The 18,790-nt window shown below is 43.5% G+C and overlaps 2 protein-coding genes across 4 annotated transcripts in view; one reads left to right on the top strand and one right to left on the bottom strand.

Moving 5' to 3' along the window:
- The window catches only part of GNPAT (glyceronephosphate O-acyltransferase), a 34,718-nt gene extending 29,730 nt beyond the window's left edge, over positions 1 to 4,988 (bottom strand). Inside the window, exon 1 of one of the 3 annotated variants that reach the window (XM_056567109.1) lies at positions 4,852 to 4,988. In XM_056567109.1, coding sequence (XP_056423084.1) covers positions 4,852 to 4,869 — 18 coding nt within the window. In that variant the 5' untranslated portion in view covers positions 4,870 to 4,988. The other 2 variants (XM_056567108.1, XM_056567110.1) reach the window with 2 other exon arrangements.
- A 19-nt stretch (positions 4,989 to 5,007) lies between these two features.
- On the top strand, positions 5,008 to 17,856 carry C3H1orf131 (chromosome 3 C1orf131 homolog). The gene is made up of 7 exons (XM_056567111.1): positions 5,008 to 5,143; positions 9,506 to 9,819; positions 10,373 to 10,420; positions 11,555 to 11,650; positions 12,439 to 12,525; positions 13,773 to 13,825; positions 17,408 to 17,856. Exons 1-7 carry the CDS (start codon positions 5,071 to 5,073, stop codon positions 17,535 to 17,537), a joined length of 801 nt encoding a protein of 266 aa, XP_056423086.1. The 5' UTR covers positions 5,008 to 5,070; the 3' UTR covers positions 17,538 to 17,856.
- The last annotated feature ends 934 nt before the right edge of the window (positions 17,857 to 18,790 follow it).

Here is an 18,790-nt window from a genome sequence, read left to right as displayed (position 1 = left end):
CGGGGGGTGTGTTCTTGCTTCTGTCCTTCCTATCTTCTGACGTCCGAGGCGAATCTTTTCTTCCTGTTTCTTCCGTGGCCCAGCGACGAATCTGCGGCCTCTTCCGGCGCATGCGCAGGTAGTTTGTTTTGTTTTTTTTAACAATAAAGTTTTTTTTGTCTAATTGACAAACTGTCAGCGCATGCGCGAGTACGCAAGTGCTACGCAAACAGCGTAGCGTACGTTAGGTCTACGCTAATAGCGTAAAAAAAAATAAAAAATACCTGCGCATGCGCCGGAAGAGGCCGCAGAATCGTCGCTGAGCCACGGAAGAAACAGGAAGAAAAGATTTGCCTCGGACGTCAAAAACACACCCCCCGATATCCCACGTACCGAACACAACATGGCGGAGGCCGAGGTGCACTGCAAGCCGCTGGAAGAAAAAGGGGCCAGCTTCCGTATCTTCACAAAAGGTAAGAAAATACATATATACATAATCACAACACACATAAAAAAACACATACTTATAAACACAACACACAAACATAATAACAAAAAACAGTATAAACAAGGGAGAACCCCTTTAACATAATGTTTAGAATGCTGGGTGCTGCACAGAGATCGCGGAGGTCCCAGAGGCCAGACCCCCTTGATTAGACATCTTGGTTGAAGACCACTGCCCTAGGGGATAAGATGTCTAGGGGCAGAGTACCCCTTTAAGGTTAAAGTGCCCAATTAAAAGAAGTTAAGCAGATACAACAGAATGTGGTAAATAATAGTATACAGTGATCCCTCAACTTACAATGGCCTCAACATACAATGTTTTTTTCTGGACCATCGTAACTTGAAACCAGACTCAACATACAATGCTACAGACAGTCCAGATCAAACGTGTCACAACTGGAGGAACTGACCAATCAGAATTGGCATTTTACTGGTAAATCACCTGTATTACTGAAGTACAAGCACTGAATGGCTGTCTGGTAGCGCCCCCTACAGTGCAGGGAGGAACTACAAGTTCTGTACTACTCCTTACCTGTGCCAGGGTTAGCTGCTCTTTTGGACACCATTTGGGACACTGTGTGTACTGTATAGGACCCTGAAGAAGCTCCTGTCCTCTACATAAACCATTGTATCCCAACCTGGGTGCCTCCAGTTGTTGCAAAACTACAACTCCCAGCATGCCCGGACAGTCAACGGCTGTCCGGGCATGCTGGGAGTTGTAGCTTTGTAACAGCTGGAGGCACCCTGGTTGGGACACACTGACATAGACAGTGATTTACAGCTCCCAGCAGATCTTTCTTACTGTTATATATAAGGATTTGCTTTATCTATATTAGTTATCTACTTATTTTTCTTTAATCCTCACCTTTTCCTATTTTTGGATGACATTTCAGAACCAATTACAAGGTTTCCATAGAGTTATGGTCTCAACATACAATGGTTTCAACATACAATGGTCGTCCTGGAACCGATTAATATTGTAACTTTTGGAACCACTGTACAGTGAAACCTCTTTGAGATGACCACTCAAAACTGCAATGAAAAAGTGATCTCAGAGATGGCCAGTGTGCACAATGTACAGTGGTCCCTCAAATTACAATATTAATTGGTTCTGGGACGACCATTGTATGTTGAAACCATTGTATGTTGAGACCATAACTCAATGGAAACCTGGTAATTGGTTCTGAAGCCACCAAAATGTCATCAAAAATAGGGAAAAAAGTGAGGATTAAAGAAAAATAAGTAGATTAATATAGATAAAGCAAATCCTTACATATAAAAGTAAGAAAGATCTGCTGGGAGCTGTAAATCACTGTCTATGTCAGTGTTTCCCAACCAGGGTGCCTCCAGCTGTTGCAAAACTACAACTCCCAGCATGCCCAGACAGCCGTTGGCTGTCCGGGCATGCTGGGAGTTGTAGTTTTGCAACAGCTGGAGGCACCCTGGTTGGGAAACAATGGAGCTTCTTTAGGGTCATATACAGTACACACAGTGTCCCAAATGGAGCCGCCCTTACTTGGTGTCCAAAGGAGCAACTAACCCTGGCACAGGTAAGGAGTAGTACAGAACTTGTAGTTCCTCCCTGTACTGTAGGGGGCGCTACAAGACATCCAGTCAGTGCTTGTACCTCAGTAATAGAGGTGAGTTACCGGTGAATGCGCATTCTGATTGGTCAGTTCCTGCAGTTGTGACATGTCTCACAGATCTGGATGGTCTGTAGCATTGTATGTTGAGTCTGGTTTCAAGTTACAATGGTCCAAAAAAAAACATTGTATGTTGAAACTATTGTATGTTGAGGCCATTGTAAGTTGAGGGATCACTGTATAGTGAAAATAAATGGGCACCGTCATTTAAAAAAAAAAAAAAAAAACACTTTATATAATGTAGATAATATATGTATATTTGTAATATACATTGGTTAAAAATGTGTATGTTATTGGGTGAAAAAAAAGTGTGTTCAGACCTCCCCCCCCCCCTCGTGATCATTAGAACGAGCCAGGAGAAGTGAGTGGCTGAGCTCTTCTACTATAGAAACTGTCACCAGCAGAAAGACAAGGAGAGCAGTGTGTTGGGGATAGAAGCACTCAGCAGCACACTTCTCCTACTTCATTCTAATGATCAGTGAGGGTCTGAACACCCAGACCCCAACCAATCAAAACTTTTGACATGTTTTTTTAAATTCGGTCACAGGAAATCTGGTCTGGAAATGGGTGGTCTACTGGAAGCATTTCAATTTACAAGCCTTGCTGTGCCTCCTAGTATTAAAGGAGTAGTCCAGTGCTGAAAAACGTATCCCCTATCCTAAGGATAGGGGATTAGTTTCAGATCGCATGGGGTTCGACCGATGGGGGGCCCCCGCGATCTCCTGTACTGGGCACCGGCAGCCTGCAGGAAGGGGACGCGTTGACAACTGCACGCAGCAGCGGCTGACACGCACCTTCAATACATCTCTATGGCAGAGCCAGTGTGCTGCCTTCGGCAATCTCCGGCTCTGCCATAGCGATGTAATGAGGGGCCGCCGCTTTGTGCGGTGGTCGACACCCGCTATCTGGACAGCGAGCCAGGGCCCTGTACAGAAGATTGCTGGGGGGGGGGGGGGGGGGGGGGCCCAACTTATCCCCTATCCTTAGGATAGGGGATATTTTTTTAAGCACTGGACTACCCCTACCAACAGTGTCCCTCTTTAACCTCTTGGTGCCACCCCATAAATTGATGGCACTGTAGTCCTGCTGTTAAGGACCAGCAACATAAATGTTTGGTATAGTGATGACATGGGCACAAAACAGGTGACTGACAGCCAGATTCCCATGGTAACAGCAAAGATCCCAGATCGCTGCTCTGCAGGGAAAAACTCCCTATAGCATTGTGTTGTCCCTTTCATGTTCAGGATAGGTCGGGGTCTAGGGTTGCCACCTTTCTTGCAAGAAAAAAAAAAAAAAAAACAACTAGCCATCCTAATTTGCATAATTAATTATATGCGTGACATCACAGGATACACATATGCGGGGAAAATTTTGTCCTATTCTGACCCTATAACTTTTTATTTCTCCTTATACGGGGATATAGGAGGCTCATTTTTTGTGCCCCGATCTGTAATTTTTAACTGTACCATTTTTGTTTTGATGGGACTTTTTGATCGCTTTTTTTTTTTTTTTTTTATTAAATTCGAGAGTTGCAGTTAGTTACTAAGTACAACTTCCAGCATGCCCTGATACAGCCTGTGGATCAGCAGCTGCCCCAAATGAAAACTACAACTCCCAGCATGCCCTGATACAGCCTGTGGATCAGCAGCTGCCCCAAATGTAAACAACAACTCCCAGCATGTTGGACTATATAGTAGAATATAGTATAGGTTAGTGTTTCCCAACCTGGGGTGCCTTCAGCTGTTGCAAAACTACAACCCCCAGCATGCCTGGACAGCCAACGGCTGGTCGGTATTTTGGCGACCCTGCCAGTATTTTTATATATAAAAAAGAAAACGGCAATGTAACGGCCGGTATTTATTCAACCAATCCTCCAACTCCTGGAATGTTGCCCCATATACTATACCAGTGTTTCCCAACCAGGGGTGCCTCCAGCTGTTGCAAAACTACAACACCCAGCATACCCGGACAGCCAACGGCTGTCCGGGCATGCTGGGGGTTGTAGTTTTGCAACAGCTGCAGGCACCCCTGGTTGGGAAACACTGACCTCTGGGACATGACAAGGTTGTCTTAGCAACAGTGCCCATTAATCTGCTAGCTATGTCCCCAGTTGTCACAGACAAGACACCAGCAACAATGAAGGGTCTCCAGAAATAATAGAGGGTCAGCAGACTATTTTGCTGTCCTGTAAATACAAATGCTGGCTGATAAAATTAATTGTAAACTCTTCTGTGCATATGGAGACAATGGGGGAGATTTAACAAAACCTGTCCAGAGAGAAAGTTGCTGTTGCCCATAGCAACCAATCAGCTTGCTTCTTTCATTTTTGAAAAGGCATGTGGAAAATGAAAGAAGCGATCTGATTGGTTGCTATGTGCAACTCAGTAACTTCCCCCCTGGACAGGTTTTGATAAATCTCCCGCATTCCTTCCAGCACCAGTAACAAAGTACGGACTTCCCTGCGGAAGGGACACAAGAGCAAACCCCAGGAGCCCTGCATGGTGCCCGGTACACGACGCTGCGTGCAGCCTTTCATTCATACGACTATTCCTGTGACTAGGAGAGCGGTGGTCACGGAACCTACTAGGTACGGTGTGCCCATAGCTCCGGCCATTGGTGCCTTCAACGTCAGTAAACCGTCTGCCCCACCGTCATCACCGGGATCCCCCCACACGGTCACAACTTGTTACACAGGACCACAGGAAGGGGTGGAGATCAACATAACTGTTACGGGCAGGACCATTTTTGACAGGTACGGAAGCCTGGCAGGACAAACAATTCGCCAGTAATCGGCGCCCGGATTCTACGGCAGCTGCTTAGGGCCAAACTTCCGCCAACAGTGTTTCCGCGCAGCTGTTGTAGCCGAGCACCCACGTGTCTTATGTTGTAGTCAGGAAATCTGAATGGTCTCGTCCAGACAGAAAGAAGCGGCTCTGTCTTCAACATGACGGACATGGAAGAGTCATCTGAAGCGCGATATCAGCTGGACTCTGTGCTGAGTAACCTCTATGACTTCGGTGAGTATCGCGATCAGCTGGAGCACCTTCCTTGTCGTGAAGATGGATCTCAGACCTCAGCCAGCCACAGTGCCCCGTATTACTGCCAGTGCCAGCCACAGTGTCCCATATTACTGCCAGTGCCAGCCACAGTGTCCCATATTACTGCCACCCTAACAGTGCCAGCCAGCCACAGTGCCCCGTATTACTGCCACCCTAACAGTGCCAGCCACAGTGCCCCGCATTACTGCCACCCTAACACTGCTAGCCAGCCACAGTGCCCCGTATTACTGCCACCCTAACACTGCCAGCCACAGTGCCCTATATTACTGCCAGCCATAGTGCCCCATATTACTGCCAGCCATAGTGCCCCATATTACTGCCAGCCATAGTGCCCCGTATTACTGCCACCCTAACAGTGCCAGCCACAGTGCCCCGTATTACTGCCACCCTAACAGTGCCAGCCATAGTGCCCTGTATTACTGCCACCCTAACAGTGCCAGCCATAGTGCCCTGTATTACTGCCACCCTAACAGTGCCAGCCACAGTGCCCCGTATTACTGCCACCCTAACAGTGCCAGCCATAGTGCCCTGTATTACTGCCACCCTAACAGTGCCAGCCACAGTGCCCCGTATTACTGCCACCCTAACAGTGCCAGCCACAGTGCCCCATATTACTGCCACCTCAGGGTTTGTTCACACGGTGGAATTCCATACAGACATTCTGATGCAGCATTTTTTCAATGGGATTCTGCTGCACTGTGCACACGGCGGAATTTCCACAGCAGATGTTCCTGCAGCATAAATCCCAATTCAGGCATCTGCAGAAAGAATAGACCTTGCATTGCCGAGTTGTCCTAGCGCCCGCTGGAACTTTCCAATGTGCAGCCTGTCCGCCTGTGTTTTCTGGGCAGACATTGCACAGATTTTACTACAGTGTAAACATACCGTTACAGTTATCGCCAGCCGCAGTGTCCCATGCTACTGCCACTAACCAGTCACCATGTTTAATAATACTTCCACCCTAACAGCGCAGCCACAGTTCCTTATATTTCGGCCACCCTAACAGCGCCAGCCATCCACAGTGCCCCATAATACTTTTTTATTTTTTATTAGATCTTTTTATTACGTTTTAAACAGTGTTATACAAGAAAAAGTACAAACAAATACCCCACGTCTGAACAACCTCCCCCCCCAACATAACAGGTCCATGTCCACGCTAAGTCCATATATTCCTGCACCAACCCCATAATACCTTTACCCTAACAGTGCTAGCGAGCCACATTGCCCCATATCACTGCCACCCTAGTAGTGCCACATGTTACTGCTACTAGACAGATTAGCTGCGTAGGTCAGTCATGTAATGCTGCTGATTATCAGCCATAAAGTGTGGCCTTATCCCTAGTAGGAAGTGAGGAGCTGTGCCTACATATAACTAGGGCTGGGCAGTATACCGGTTCATACCGAATACCAAATTTTTTGGGCTGCCCGATATGAATTTTCCCCCATACCGCAATACCGGTTGGGCCCCTCCCCCGCGGGAATGTATTATCAGCCTAGCGCAGCGCTGTCCCCACATCGGGGAACTAACCCTATGTTACCTGCCAGCACTGTTCTGCCCCCCCAAATTAATGATCAGCCCAGCGGGGTACTACTCACATATGTCACCTTCAAGCACTGCCCTCCTCTCCTCTTTGTTGGGGGCTGCCGGGTGCTGGAACTCACTGTACGTCAGTGGTCTCCAACCTTCGGACCTCCAGCTGTTGCAAAACTACAACTCCCAGCATGCCCGGACAGCCAACGGCTGTCCGGGCATGCTGGGAGTTGTAGTTTTGCAACAGCTGGAGGTCTGCAGGTTTGAGACCACTGCTGTACGCTGTATCCCTATGCCCGGGCTGCAAAAGATACAGAAAATAAACTTTTAATTCACCCACCTCGGCCGCACGCTGGGGACGGGGGAGGACAGCCGTCAGCCTATCACAGGCTGGAGCGATGCCCCGGCCAGTGATAGGCTGAGCGCACTGTCATGTAAGAAGCCGGCTGGCGGGTCACAGCGCTGGCGGGTCACATGTTTTGGGGGGGTGAAAATACCGTTATATACCGTGGAACCGCCGTAAGTAAAAAAAAATACCGTGATACACATATTTGGTCATACCGCCCAGCCCTACATATAACCATAATAGTTATCTTTTTAAGTGTGAGCCTAGCCTTGCATGTGTAACCAAATAGAAAAAGAAATGTACCGTAAATGCTTGTTTAAATACACTATGAAATAGGCCAGAAATTTGCAATGTATGGATTCTCAGCAAAAATGGCTCATATATTTTACAGTGTGAAAGCCACAGGAATATCGGCATATTAATAAAAGGGAATTTAGAGTCTGTAGCAAGTAAACAAGCGTCCTGTAGCGTTTGGGGCCATAGAGGAAAGTGATCCCCCAGTAGGTTCTATCAAGAACTCTTTTGTTCAAATCATCTGCCAATCTGATGTGTGGGAACCTTCCACGTATCCCTTAATGTCTGCCAACCAGGGCAGTTCTGTACTTTAGGCTGCATTCACACCACGTTTTTGCAATACAGTTCCCGTTTTCAATGTGAAAACCGTACGGAACCGTATTGAAAACCGTATGCATTGACTCTCCATTGAAAGCTGTATGCCAAAAGATGCATCAGGTTGTGTCCGTTTTGCATCCTGTTCGGCTTTGTCAGTTTTTTTTCCCGTACCCAAAGCTGTAGTCTACCACTGTTTTTGGTCCGGGTGAAAAACTGTATTAAACCGTATACAGTGACCCCCTGACCTACGATGGCACCGACGTACGATAATTTCATCATACGATCACTCTGAGGCCATCGCATGTTGAAGGCAGCATCAACATACGATGCTTTTGTATGTCGGGGCCATCGCATAAACGGCTATCCGGCAGCGCTGACTACTTGAGCTGCCACCGGATAGCCGTTTACGGTGCCCCGTGTGGTCCGCTGACGATCACTTACCTGTCCTCGGGGCTCCGGCGCGTCCTCTTCGGGATCCCCTCCATCGCCGTCATCCCGTCGCTGCGCACGCCATCCCTTCGTCCAATAGGAGCGGCATGCGTAGCGACGGAGAGCAAAAATGCCGGGGAAGCAGAGGCCTTGCCGGAGCATTGAGGACACCCCGGGGACGCGGCAACAGCGATGGAAAGCGACATCCAGGGCAGCGGTGACGGTCCGGAGCGGCAGGGACAGGTGAGTATAACCTCCAATACCAGTGGTCTTCAACCTGCGGACCTCCAGATGTTACAAATCTACAACTCCCAGCATGCCCGGACAGCCGTTGGCTGTCCGGGCATGCTGGGTGTTGTAGGTTTGCAACATCTGGAGGTTTGCAGGTTGTAGACCACTGTCCTATACTTTACATTGCACGGATCCCTCAACATACGATGGTTTCAACAAACGATGGTCTGTTTGGAACGGATTACCATCATATGTTGAGGGACCACTGTACATTTTTTTTAACATGAGAGTCAATGGGAACTAGAGATGAGCGAACTTACAGTAAATTCGATTCGTCACTTACTTCTCGGCTCGGCGGTTGCTGACTTTTCCTGCATAAATTAGTTCAGATATCATGTGCTCCGGTGGGCTGGAAAAGGTGGATACAGTCCTAGGAAAGAGTCTCCTAGGACTGTATCCACCTTTTCCAGCCCATGGGAGCACCTGAAAGCTGAACTCATTTATGCAGGAAAAGTCAGCAACCGCCGAGCCGAGAAGTTCGTAACGAATCGAATTTACTGTAAGTTCGCTCATCTCTAATGGGAACCGTACAGAACTGTATATGCATATGGTTCCATCCGGTTTTCACCATAAGTTTTTTTTGACTTTGCACAGTTTTTTTTTCTTGGAATTTCAATCAAACAAGTGAAACTTTATTCAAAATGGAGTGAAAAGTTAAAAACGTATACGTTTATTTCTTAAAAAAACGGATGCAACCGGCCATAATTTTTCAAACCGTATACGGTTTTTAACCATATACGGGTTGAAATTTGTACACACGTTTTGATACAGTTTAGTCAGGTTTTGAGGAATCCGTTTTTCATCAAAAACCTGATACGGGAACTGTATTGCAAAAACGTGGTGTGAATGCACCCTTAGACAAGCTCACTTCCACTTTTACAATAAACAAGTGCACGTGTCTGGTTCACACGTGTGTTTATACATGAGCCCTTATTGCCTGATTTTGCTTCGCTTTTTACCCATATCTAGAACTTATGCCATCATATAGACCTAAGAGAAGGTAAAACACCAGCTGATTGGTGGGCTGGTTACCGGTAGTTTCAGATGTCTATGGGTCAGTAACATTACCTGTAATGTATACTATATCTTCTAAGAATCCAATGTGTTGCAGGTGATGACTTTGTGAATAGTGAAGACCACATACCTGAGCATGGAGAAACCAATGGACTTTTAGAAGGAAAAGAGGCTGAGAAAGTGAATGGCAAGGAAGAAGATCAGCGACCGGTGTTGTGTTCTAAAAAGGGAAAGAAGAACGTCACCATCTTCTTTGATTCTATTAAGGATGAACTGTGTAGTCAGGCCAAGAACCCTACTATGTCTAGTAGTTCTGTGTCAAAGCCGCCTTCTGTTGACGTTGTGACCTTTGTTAGTCGCAAAGTCAAGAATCAAAGTAACGAGAAGACTATACAAGATGTGAATACAGAGGTATTACTACTTTGTCCACAGATTCTTGAATCTTTGAATGTTGAAGAGCATAAATTGTTTTAAGATTTCAGTATGTGGGGTGGCAGATGTTAGCCGATGCCTTTTTGTGTAGGTTTGCTAGATAGCACCAGCATTTATGGCCATAAGACAGCAGGAACCAACCTTACTCTTGTTGGGACAAGCATTAAGGCGATGGTGGTACCTAACGTGAACTTAAAATAACAACCAAAAACACGCGATGTTACGTTTTTTAGTAGTCTTGGCATAAACTGAACATGTGTGCGCAATTGCAGTGACCCATTCAGCAATATGATTTACCAGCCAATACTGGTGACCACAGATGTTCTTTTTATGATATAGACGGTGTGATCACCAATACAGTAACAGCTGAAAGAAGGTATGAGAGCATGCAGAGAGGTATACTAGGGGAGAAAATCCAAAAAGCTATTTTATTTTTACACATTACACAAGTAGTTTTGTTACTGAGAATTTTTTCCGTAAATGTAATCTTCTGTTATTTCCATTCATGTTTAAATTTGTCTTTTAACTGCAGAAAAGCAATGAGACAGAAGACAACTGTCTAGAGTTTAATTTTGAAAAGGTACGTTCTGTTTTCTATTTCTATTTTAATATTTGATCTTTAATTTTTTTATTATGAAGAAGCAGTTCTAGGAAATAGTTTTATGGCTTCTTTTCCTACATGTACATGGGTCCAACTCAGTTTCCCTCCAGCATGGTAGTAAAACACCAGATAGAAACTGGTGCCAGGACTGATCCCATGGTTGTCAGCAGGATTGTTAAAGTGGTACTCCGGTGAAAAACATTTTATTTATTTATTTATTATTATTTTTTTAAATCAACTGGTGCCAGAAAGTTAAACAGATTTGTAAATTACAGTACTTCTATTTAAAAATCTTAAAGGGGTACTCTGGCACTAAGACAGGGACTAGACAGTCCCTATTCAAAGGATAGGGGATAAGATAGGGACCCCCGTGATCTTGCATGCAGCACCCCGTTACAATCAGTCCCCGGAGCATGTTCGCTCTGGGTCTGATTACTGGCGATCACGGGGCCGGAGTGTTGTGACATCACGGCCCCGCCCCTGTGTGACGTCACAATGCTCCAGCCCCGTGATCGCCAGTAATCAGACCCGGAGCAAACATGCTCCGGGGACTGATTGTAACGGGGTGCTGCGTGCAAGATCACGTGGGTCCCCAGCGGCGAGACTCCCGCGATCAGGCATCTTATCCCCTATCCTTTGGATAGAGGATAAGATGTCTTAGCGCCAGAGTACCCCTTTAACCCTTCCAGGACTTATCAACTGCTGTATGCTCCAGAGGAAGTTGAGTTGTTCTTTTCTGTCTGACCACAGTGTTCTTTACTGATGCCTCTGTCCATGTCAGGAACTGTCCAGAGCAGGAACAAATCCCAATAACAAACCTCTCCTGCTCTGAACAGTTCCCGACATGGTCAGAGGTGGCAGCATATTTGCATTAGTAGGGGTATTTTTGTTCCCAAATAACTGATTTCCACAAAACTGGTATATGCAAACTGAACTGTAGAATTTATTGTACAGAAAACCACGATTCTGCCTAACTGGACTATCTCTGACCATGTGCCCTACTAGAGCAGATGCATGTAATATATGGGGGTATTATGTGGATATAACTGATACTGCTGACTGTCAGTTACATAATGTCATTTTAAATATACTGAAATGTAATATATTTTACAGGCTCGGTTGGAAGTGCACAAGTTTGGGATTACAGGCTACAAAAAAGACATTCAAAGAAAATTTGAACAGGAGCGTGCTATAATGCTCGGAGCAAAGGTGACTGGGTATTACTGGTGCAATGAACCTGTGCAGACAGGGGAGCTTCCTTTTATATAAGATGAAGTTTCAGATATTTATTTATTTATTTTTTTTATTCACCACGCTATTGTTCAACAAAATTATTCTTTTAACTTAAAATGTACCAGTCGCATAAAAAAAACTTTGCACATGTCCCAGAGATATGGCAATAGTTTGATTCTGTCAGGGTCTGAGTGTTCAGACTCTGGCTGATCGCTAAAAGGAGTGGTGAGAGAAGTGCATGGTTATGCATGGTTGAGCACTTTTCTCCCCACTCTCTGTACCCGCAACTAAGATAGTCCCATAGACTTACAGAGTCACGAGAGAATATGTCTAGCTGGCACTTTTCACGACTCCTTCTAGCGATCAAAACTTTTCACACGTCTCAACAACTTGTGAAAAGATTTTTTTAAAGTGACAGCACCCATATAAATCTAGAAGGAAAAAAAATACTGTTACATTTTATTTTATTTATTTATTTATTGTTATTTTATTAAATCTTTCACTAGGAGAGACCAATTTCAGTTGCAGCTTCTGTAACGGTGCCAACACACATGCTCACAATTTTAAGTACTATTATGTCATCAAAATGATCGATTACAACTGACTCTTATGATGTGCAATAATGCCCCTATCTGCAACAATGGGAATGTTTCACGAGTATTATAACGCCCATAGCTGCAGGTATTGAGCTGTGTACCCTGCTACTAATGTATGACTTATAAGATTGACTTATCTGGAAGATTAATAATATATTTTCTTTCTAGCCTCCCAAAAGACAGTATGTGAATTACAAGCTCTATCAAGAACAACTAAAGGAAAAGAACCAAGTACAGAAAGATAAAAATGTTATGGTGTGTAAATGACATGTTTTTATGATGTACAGTAAAATGAATAGATTCCTGTATACAATGTACACGAATATTCATCTACTTTGTTTTTTAATGCACATATGCTATGTATTGTTTATAAATTACTTTTAAGGGCTCGTTCACACGAGTGGATTTCTTTTCAAACTCGCAGCGGATCTACTGCGCTACCCGCAGCAAATTTTTGCCAGCGGAATCTCCCCTGTTGAAAATCTTCTGCAGCCCCCATTGAAGTCTATAGGGTCTGCGGCGGATTTTAAGCAGCGGAGATTCCATTGACGAAAATCTGCTGCGGGTATAATGACCAATTGTTTAATCAGTCCTGGAGATTTATCTTAAAGTTGAAGAGTGGCTCATAACTACGATTATTATTGCTGCTCCTTTTTCCAAAGTGCCTCTAAAAAAAAAAAAGGGAGGTAAGATTTGGTGTTAGCTATGTGCACGTGCTGGGCTTAAAGGGGTTCTCCACTGCCCTGTCTTCTGGAGCTCCGCTCGTAGCTCCCGGAAGTTTATTACTCCAGACGCTGTGTGCGGGCTTCCGTATTCGAGGCCGCCCCCTCGTGACGTCACACCCGCTCCCTCAACGAAAGTCTATGGGAAGGGGGCGCGACTGCTGTCACGCCCCCTTCCCATAGACTTTCGTTGAGGGGGCGGGCGTGACGTCACGAGGGGGCGGCCTCGAACACGGAAGCCCGCACACAGCGTCTGGAGTAATAAACTTCCGGGAGCTACGAGCGGAGCTCCGGAAGACAGGGCAGTGGAGAACCCTTTTAAGTAGAAGTCTCTGTTGGGCTGCTCCCCTCTTCTTCTTTTTTTTCCACCCAGCTTTACACCTTCTCCCTATGTTCAACATAAGTAAAGGTCAGTCAATAATACCAGGTGCTTTTTAAAACTATGGGGGAAGTTATCAACAGTTTTTGCCAGTTTTTGGCATAAAAAAAAGTTACAAATAATGGCACATTATAGTTGCCCAAAAAGTGTTTGGACTTTACAGAGAGAAAACATGACCAGTAACTGTCTAACATATTTATTATTTGTAAAGCCAGGAAATAGTGCAAATTTTTGTACATATCTATCTCTACTCATTCTTTGACCAAAATGCACCAAATTTATTATGAAGTTTGCATAATAAAATTATAATATTTAATTAGGAAGTTTGCATAATAAAGAATAACTGAACGGTAGCTACATAAAACTACATTTTTCCTAACCCCTTATTTTACTTGTTATAGGAAAATAGCTTGGAACCGGTAAGAAAAATCCGAAAACAGGGAAAGAATGACAGGTGAGTATCTTGGTATACATATTTAGTGAATTAGCTTTGTTAGAATTTTTCTAAATTACGGAAACTTTGGAAACATCAGAATTCGCTGTGTTCTATGTGCAACACATCCCCCCCCCCCCCCCCAAAAAAAATAGGCTACATTCACATCACGATTTTGCCATACTGTTTTAAATCGGTTTTTCTCCCTCAACAACTGACAAAACTGTATGCAATCATGTGCTCAATACGGTTCCCATTGACTACTATGTTATGAAAACTGTATACTGTTTTTATAAAGGACACAAAACCCTTTGTAAACAGAAAAGTAGGATACAAGGAGTGTTTGCAAATAAAAAAAAACATTTATGGGAAGCGTATAGGAAAATCGTGATGTAAATGTATCCTAAATAATTCATCCCACTACTCTGTTTATCCCATACATCAAAATATATCGTACATTACATTACCTACCCAGTTCAGATACTACAGTTGAAAATGATAAAAAGCACATAAAATTCACATTAATGAAATAAAGGTGAGCATATCTTATAATTAGGTTACAAGATAAATTACCATTGACAAGAACATAGAATTAGGTAGTATACTAACAAGCTGGAGGAAATGGTTGTTAAACTAACACCTCCACACTGCCAGTTAAGTGGACATCTTATATCTAGTTAAACGTACTGAAGCAAGTCCGGTGCAATCCAACCAAGCTGCTCATACCTTGTAAAATAACTTGTAGGCCCCTCTTTTTTTATTTTTTTTTTGTATAAGAAATTTTTCATCAATTTCTTAACCAGAACACATGTAAAAGAGTTTCATTATTAAAATAGAAAACCATGCGCTCCTATTTTATACAATAATTCTGGAGTATGATATTCCCTATGTAATGAAGAAACATAAGATTGCAGATATATCTTGCTCAGAGACAGTTGAGCAGTTGTTGCCTTTCCACACTTGATTTTCCAGTGGACCCACATCCCCCTCCCACTTCTCAAGTCTGTGATATCTTATTGTGCACTGATCTCAAATGTTGCCCTAACAATCCCATGTAACAAGCACTCAAGGATGATTGCAAGATCCCAGTGTTTTCAGTGGGATTCTGCTGCACCATGCACATTGCAGAACTTCCATGGCAGAAAATTTCACAGCTAAAATTCTAATTCCGGACTCAGACAATAGAAAAGACGTTCATTTTTTCAGTGTAATTTCTTTGGAAATGCATTGCTGTCAATGGAGACAGCCCATGTCCGAGCTTTCCTAGTGCCGATTGATTCTGGGGGAGACTGCCGCATACCTTATATTCACCTGGAATTTCTTTGGGTGGATATTTTGTAGTTTAAATGGGCCCTGCTGCACTGTGCACACGTCAGAATTTCTACCCTAATTCCAGCCTTCCCTGAAAGAATTGTGAACATAGCCTTAAAGGGATTCTCCACTGCCCTGCCTTGCAGAGGTTTATTACTCCGAACACTGTGTGCGGGCTTCCGTGTTCGAGGCCGCCCCCTTGTGATGTCACGCCCAGCCCCTCAATGAAAGTCTATGGGAAGGGGGCGTGACAGAGGTTGCACCCCTTTCCCATAGACTTTCGTTGAGGGGGTGGGCGTGAGGTCACGAGGGGGTGGGTGTGATGTCACGAGGGGGCAGCCCCGAACACGGAAGCCCGCACACGGCGTTTGGAATAATAAACTTCCGGACGCTGCGAGCGAAGCTTCGGAAGGCAGGGCAGTGGAGAACCCCTTTTAAGGTCTTGTTACACACTTTATCCAGAGAATGGCATATGTGAAGGAATGTGTTACATAGATTAACAAATTACCCCAGGGCCTTTTATGGGCTTCTTTCTGCCATTTTAACCCATTGGCACCTTGTGATCACATAAATGTGTTCAGTGGATTTAAAGAAGGGAGCTCCATCCCACTGTAAAATCACTTAGTCAATATTGGCTGCAATATCTTTAAAGCGTACCTGTCATAGTGCATAAAAAACCCAAAAAGTGATATGATACTCGGTACTTAATCCTGATCATGTGCATTATGTGTCTAGGACCTATATATCCCTAACAAATAGCATTTATATGTTGCTCACATGCTTTTTGTTCTTGCCTTGTGGAGGGGGCATGGCCGTCTCTCTTCCTTACTGTTATGACTCATCTGCTCTGAGTCTGGGAGCAGCCTGGCAATCTGCAAATCACTGCACAGTAGTTTTTATGCATACATTTTCTATCTGTTCCTAGTAAAGCTGGATGCTAATCAACATAGCTGTCACTATGTGTGTCATTCAGCTTTCACAGACTCCTTAATGTCTGATCAGCTTCTTTGTTATTCAGGAGTCAGAAAGCTTTGGCTGTTCAAGCATGCTGGGAGTTGTAGTGTTAGAGCAGTGTTGCCTTTAGTTGTTGCAAAACTACAACTCCCAGCATGCCCACACATCCTTTGTCTGTAGTTTTGGAAGAGCTGGAGGCACACAGCTGGAGAATACACAGCTCGAAAACAGAGTTTTACAAAGATTGTACCCCCAGCTGTTGTAAAACTACAACTCCCATTATGGGAGTTGTATTTTAGGAACATCTGAAGGCTGCAATGGGGACCTCCTATACTGGATACCAACACACTTTACGGCCGGTATCCAGTATGCTGCAAAATACAGAGTAGTCTGTCTGCATAAAGACAGATGACCTCTAGTGGCAGCTATTTAAATTTTCGATTTTTTTAGTAAAATTAAAATTTTTATAAATAAATGTATATTTAAAAAAGTCATCTTATCAGTAGTACTAGAAAATATAAAAAGTTTTTCATAATGACAGTGCCTCTTTAAGTGCCCTCCTACATCAGTCATTGCAGCAGGATGTCAGCTGTATATTACAGGTGACACCTGCCGCAGGTGCCATAGCAACTTTGCGTCATCCCCATGCTTTATAATTTACATCGCTGTACACATTAAAGGCACCTCCAGTGCCCTAAATCTAAATAGCATGGTGTGGGAAGGGATTCAAATATTTTTCAAAACAAAAAGTGCAGTAGCCCTAACCCCACAAAGAACACAATCTCAGCAATAATTCCAGTACTTCATTGCTTCCAAAATATCATAAATAGAAAATCAGGAGAGAATTCATAAGCTACTGCTGTAGTAGAATGAATGAAAACATGAAATATGATTGTACTCCAGATGCACTATAGTCATCAGGGGAAGTAAGGATTCAGATCCCCGCAAAATGCATTCAGTCTCTAGACTGGCGTTCCTCAAATAGTAGTTCAGGAGAAGCATGTGGCAGTGAGCACATGGGTAAGAGATATCCTCATCATATTCTTATCACTTTTAGACAGCGTTTCCCAACCAGGGTGCCTCCAGCTGTGGCCAAACTACAACTCCCAGCATGCCCGGACAGCCTTTGGCTGTCCGGGCATGCTGGGAATTGTAGTTTGGCCACAGCTGGAGGCACCCTGGTTGGGAAACACTGCTTTAGGAAAACGTTTTCCCCTATTACTACATTTTACTCAACAGCATGACTTACAACCATTGCTCATGGCATTCACAAATTTCCTTATTGAGATTGTTATTACTACTTTACTAAAATGCACAGTTTTTCTTTTCTTTTTTCAGAAAGTCCAGAAAAACGAAAAGCTCTCGGACGGCACCTTCCGGGCAAGTTGGAAGGTTTAGAGATGGAGCATTGATCCTAAGTGGCAAAGACATCGAGAAGATCAAAAAGTCAAAGGTTATTAAAGGATGACGTTTCCAATCCAAGGACTAAATACTAAAGTACATATTTTTATTTGTACGTTGCGTAAAACTGTGGCTGCCGACAACTTTAAAAGCTAATAAATGATGTTTGGATTGACGCCGCGTAAATTTTCATCTGGCAGAACAGAAGTATAAACTCTAAACTGTGCTCAAGCTGTCAAAGAATTTGTATCTTTCCTCTAGAGCAAGCTGCATTTTAACATACAATGCTATTGTGAACTAGTTTGAGCTATTTTGAAATTTCGTCTTTTTTTAATATTTTTTTTGTTTTTTGATAGATTCTATGGATGATAAATTAAAAACTGGATCTCTAATTTGTCTGAGCATTTTATTTTATCTTCGAGTTTCTTAGGCTAAGTTTCTACTTGTTTTTTTTTTTTTTTTAAACGCAAAGAAAAACGCCAATCGTGCCGCATGGCGTTTTTTCCACCAAAAAAACGCTGCGTCCAGATGTTAGCTGTAAATCAATGAGAAATCGCAAAAATCTTATTCCACTTGGCGTTTTTCACTTTGGCATTTTTTTTTAATCCTTTTGGCAGTTTTCACCTCCTTGGCAGTTTTCCAAAATCGCAGCATGTTGAGCCACTGGCGATTTTTTTTTTTTTTTATTTTATTTAATTTTTTTATTTTTTTTTTGTCAAAATCGTGGCATTTATCTCCTATGGGAGTGAAAAAAACGCCAAGAAAAACAATATGTGGGTTTTAACTTTAGCGTTTTTGCATACGTTTTTTTTTTTTTTGGACTTCAGCGATCCAAAAAAGTGATGGAGATACTTTTTTTTTTTTAATAAAATTTCGTAGGGTACCATTAAAAAAATAAAATATATAACATTTTTATTCATTTTTAAACAGGGATCAATTTATGTGGGCGGGCGGGGACCTAAAAATTTAGCCGACAATAATACGTGTGTTTTTCACTTTTTTTTTCTTTATTTTTTAAATTTTTTTAGGCAGTACTACTACTCCCAGCATGGAACACACTGTAGTAGTACCTGTACTAATTGAAAGATCGCCCGTTTTGATCCTCCTGTATAATGTATAGATGCGCCCAGCCCCTCTTCTTTGGTCCCCTGCACTGACGTATATATACACCTATTCATATTTCCCGCAGAGAGCTGTGATTGGCCAGATCGTTCCAGCCAATCACAGCTCTCTGGGGGAAATAGGAATATGTGTGTGTATGTGTGTGTGTATGTGTGTATATATGTATATATATGTATATGTATATATATATATGTATAT

Source organism: Hyla sarda, chromosome 3, assembly GCF_029499605.1.
Source record: "Hyla sarda isolate aHylSar1 chromosome 3, aHylSar1.hap1, whole genome shotgun sequence".
NCBI lineage: Eukaryota > Metazoa > Chordata > Amphibia > Anura > Hylidae > Hyla > Hyla sarda.
The sequence above is the reverse complement of the archived record's forward strand: the minus strand, read 5'-3'. Positions and strand labels throughout refer to the sequence as shown.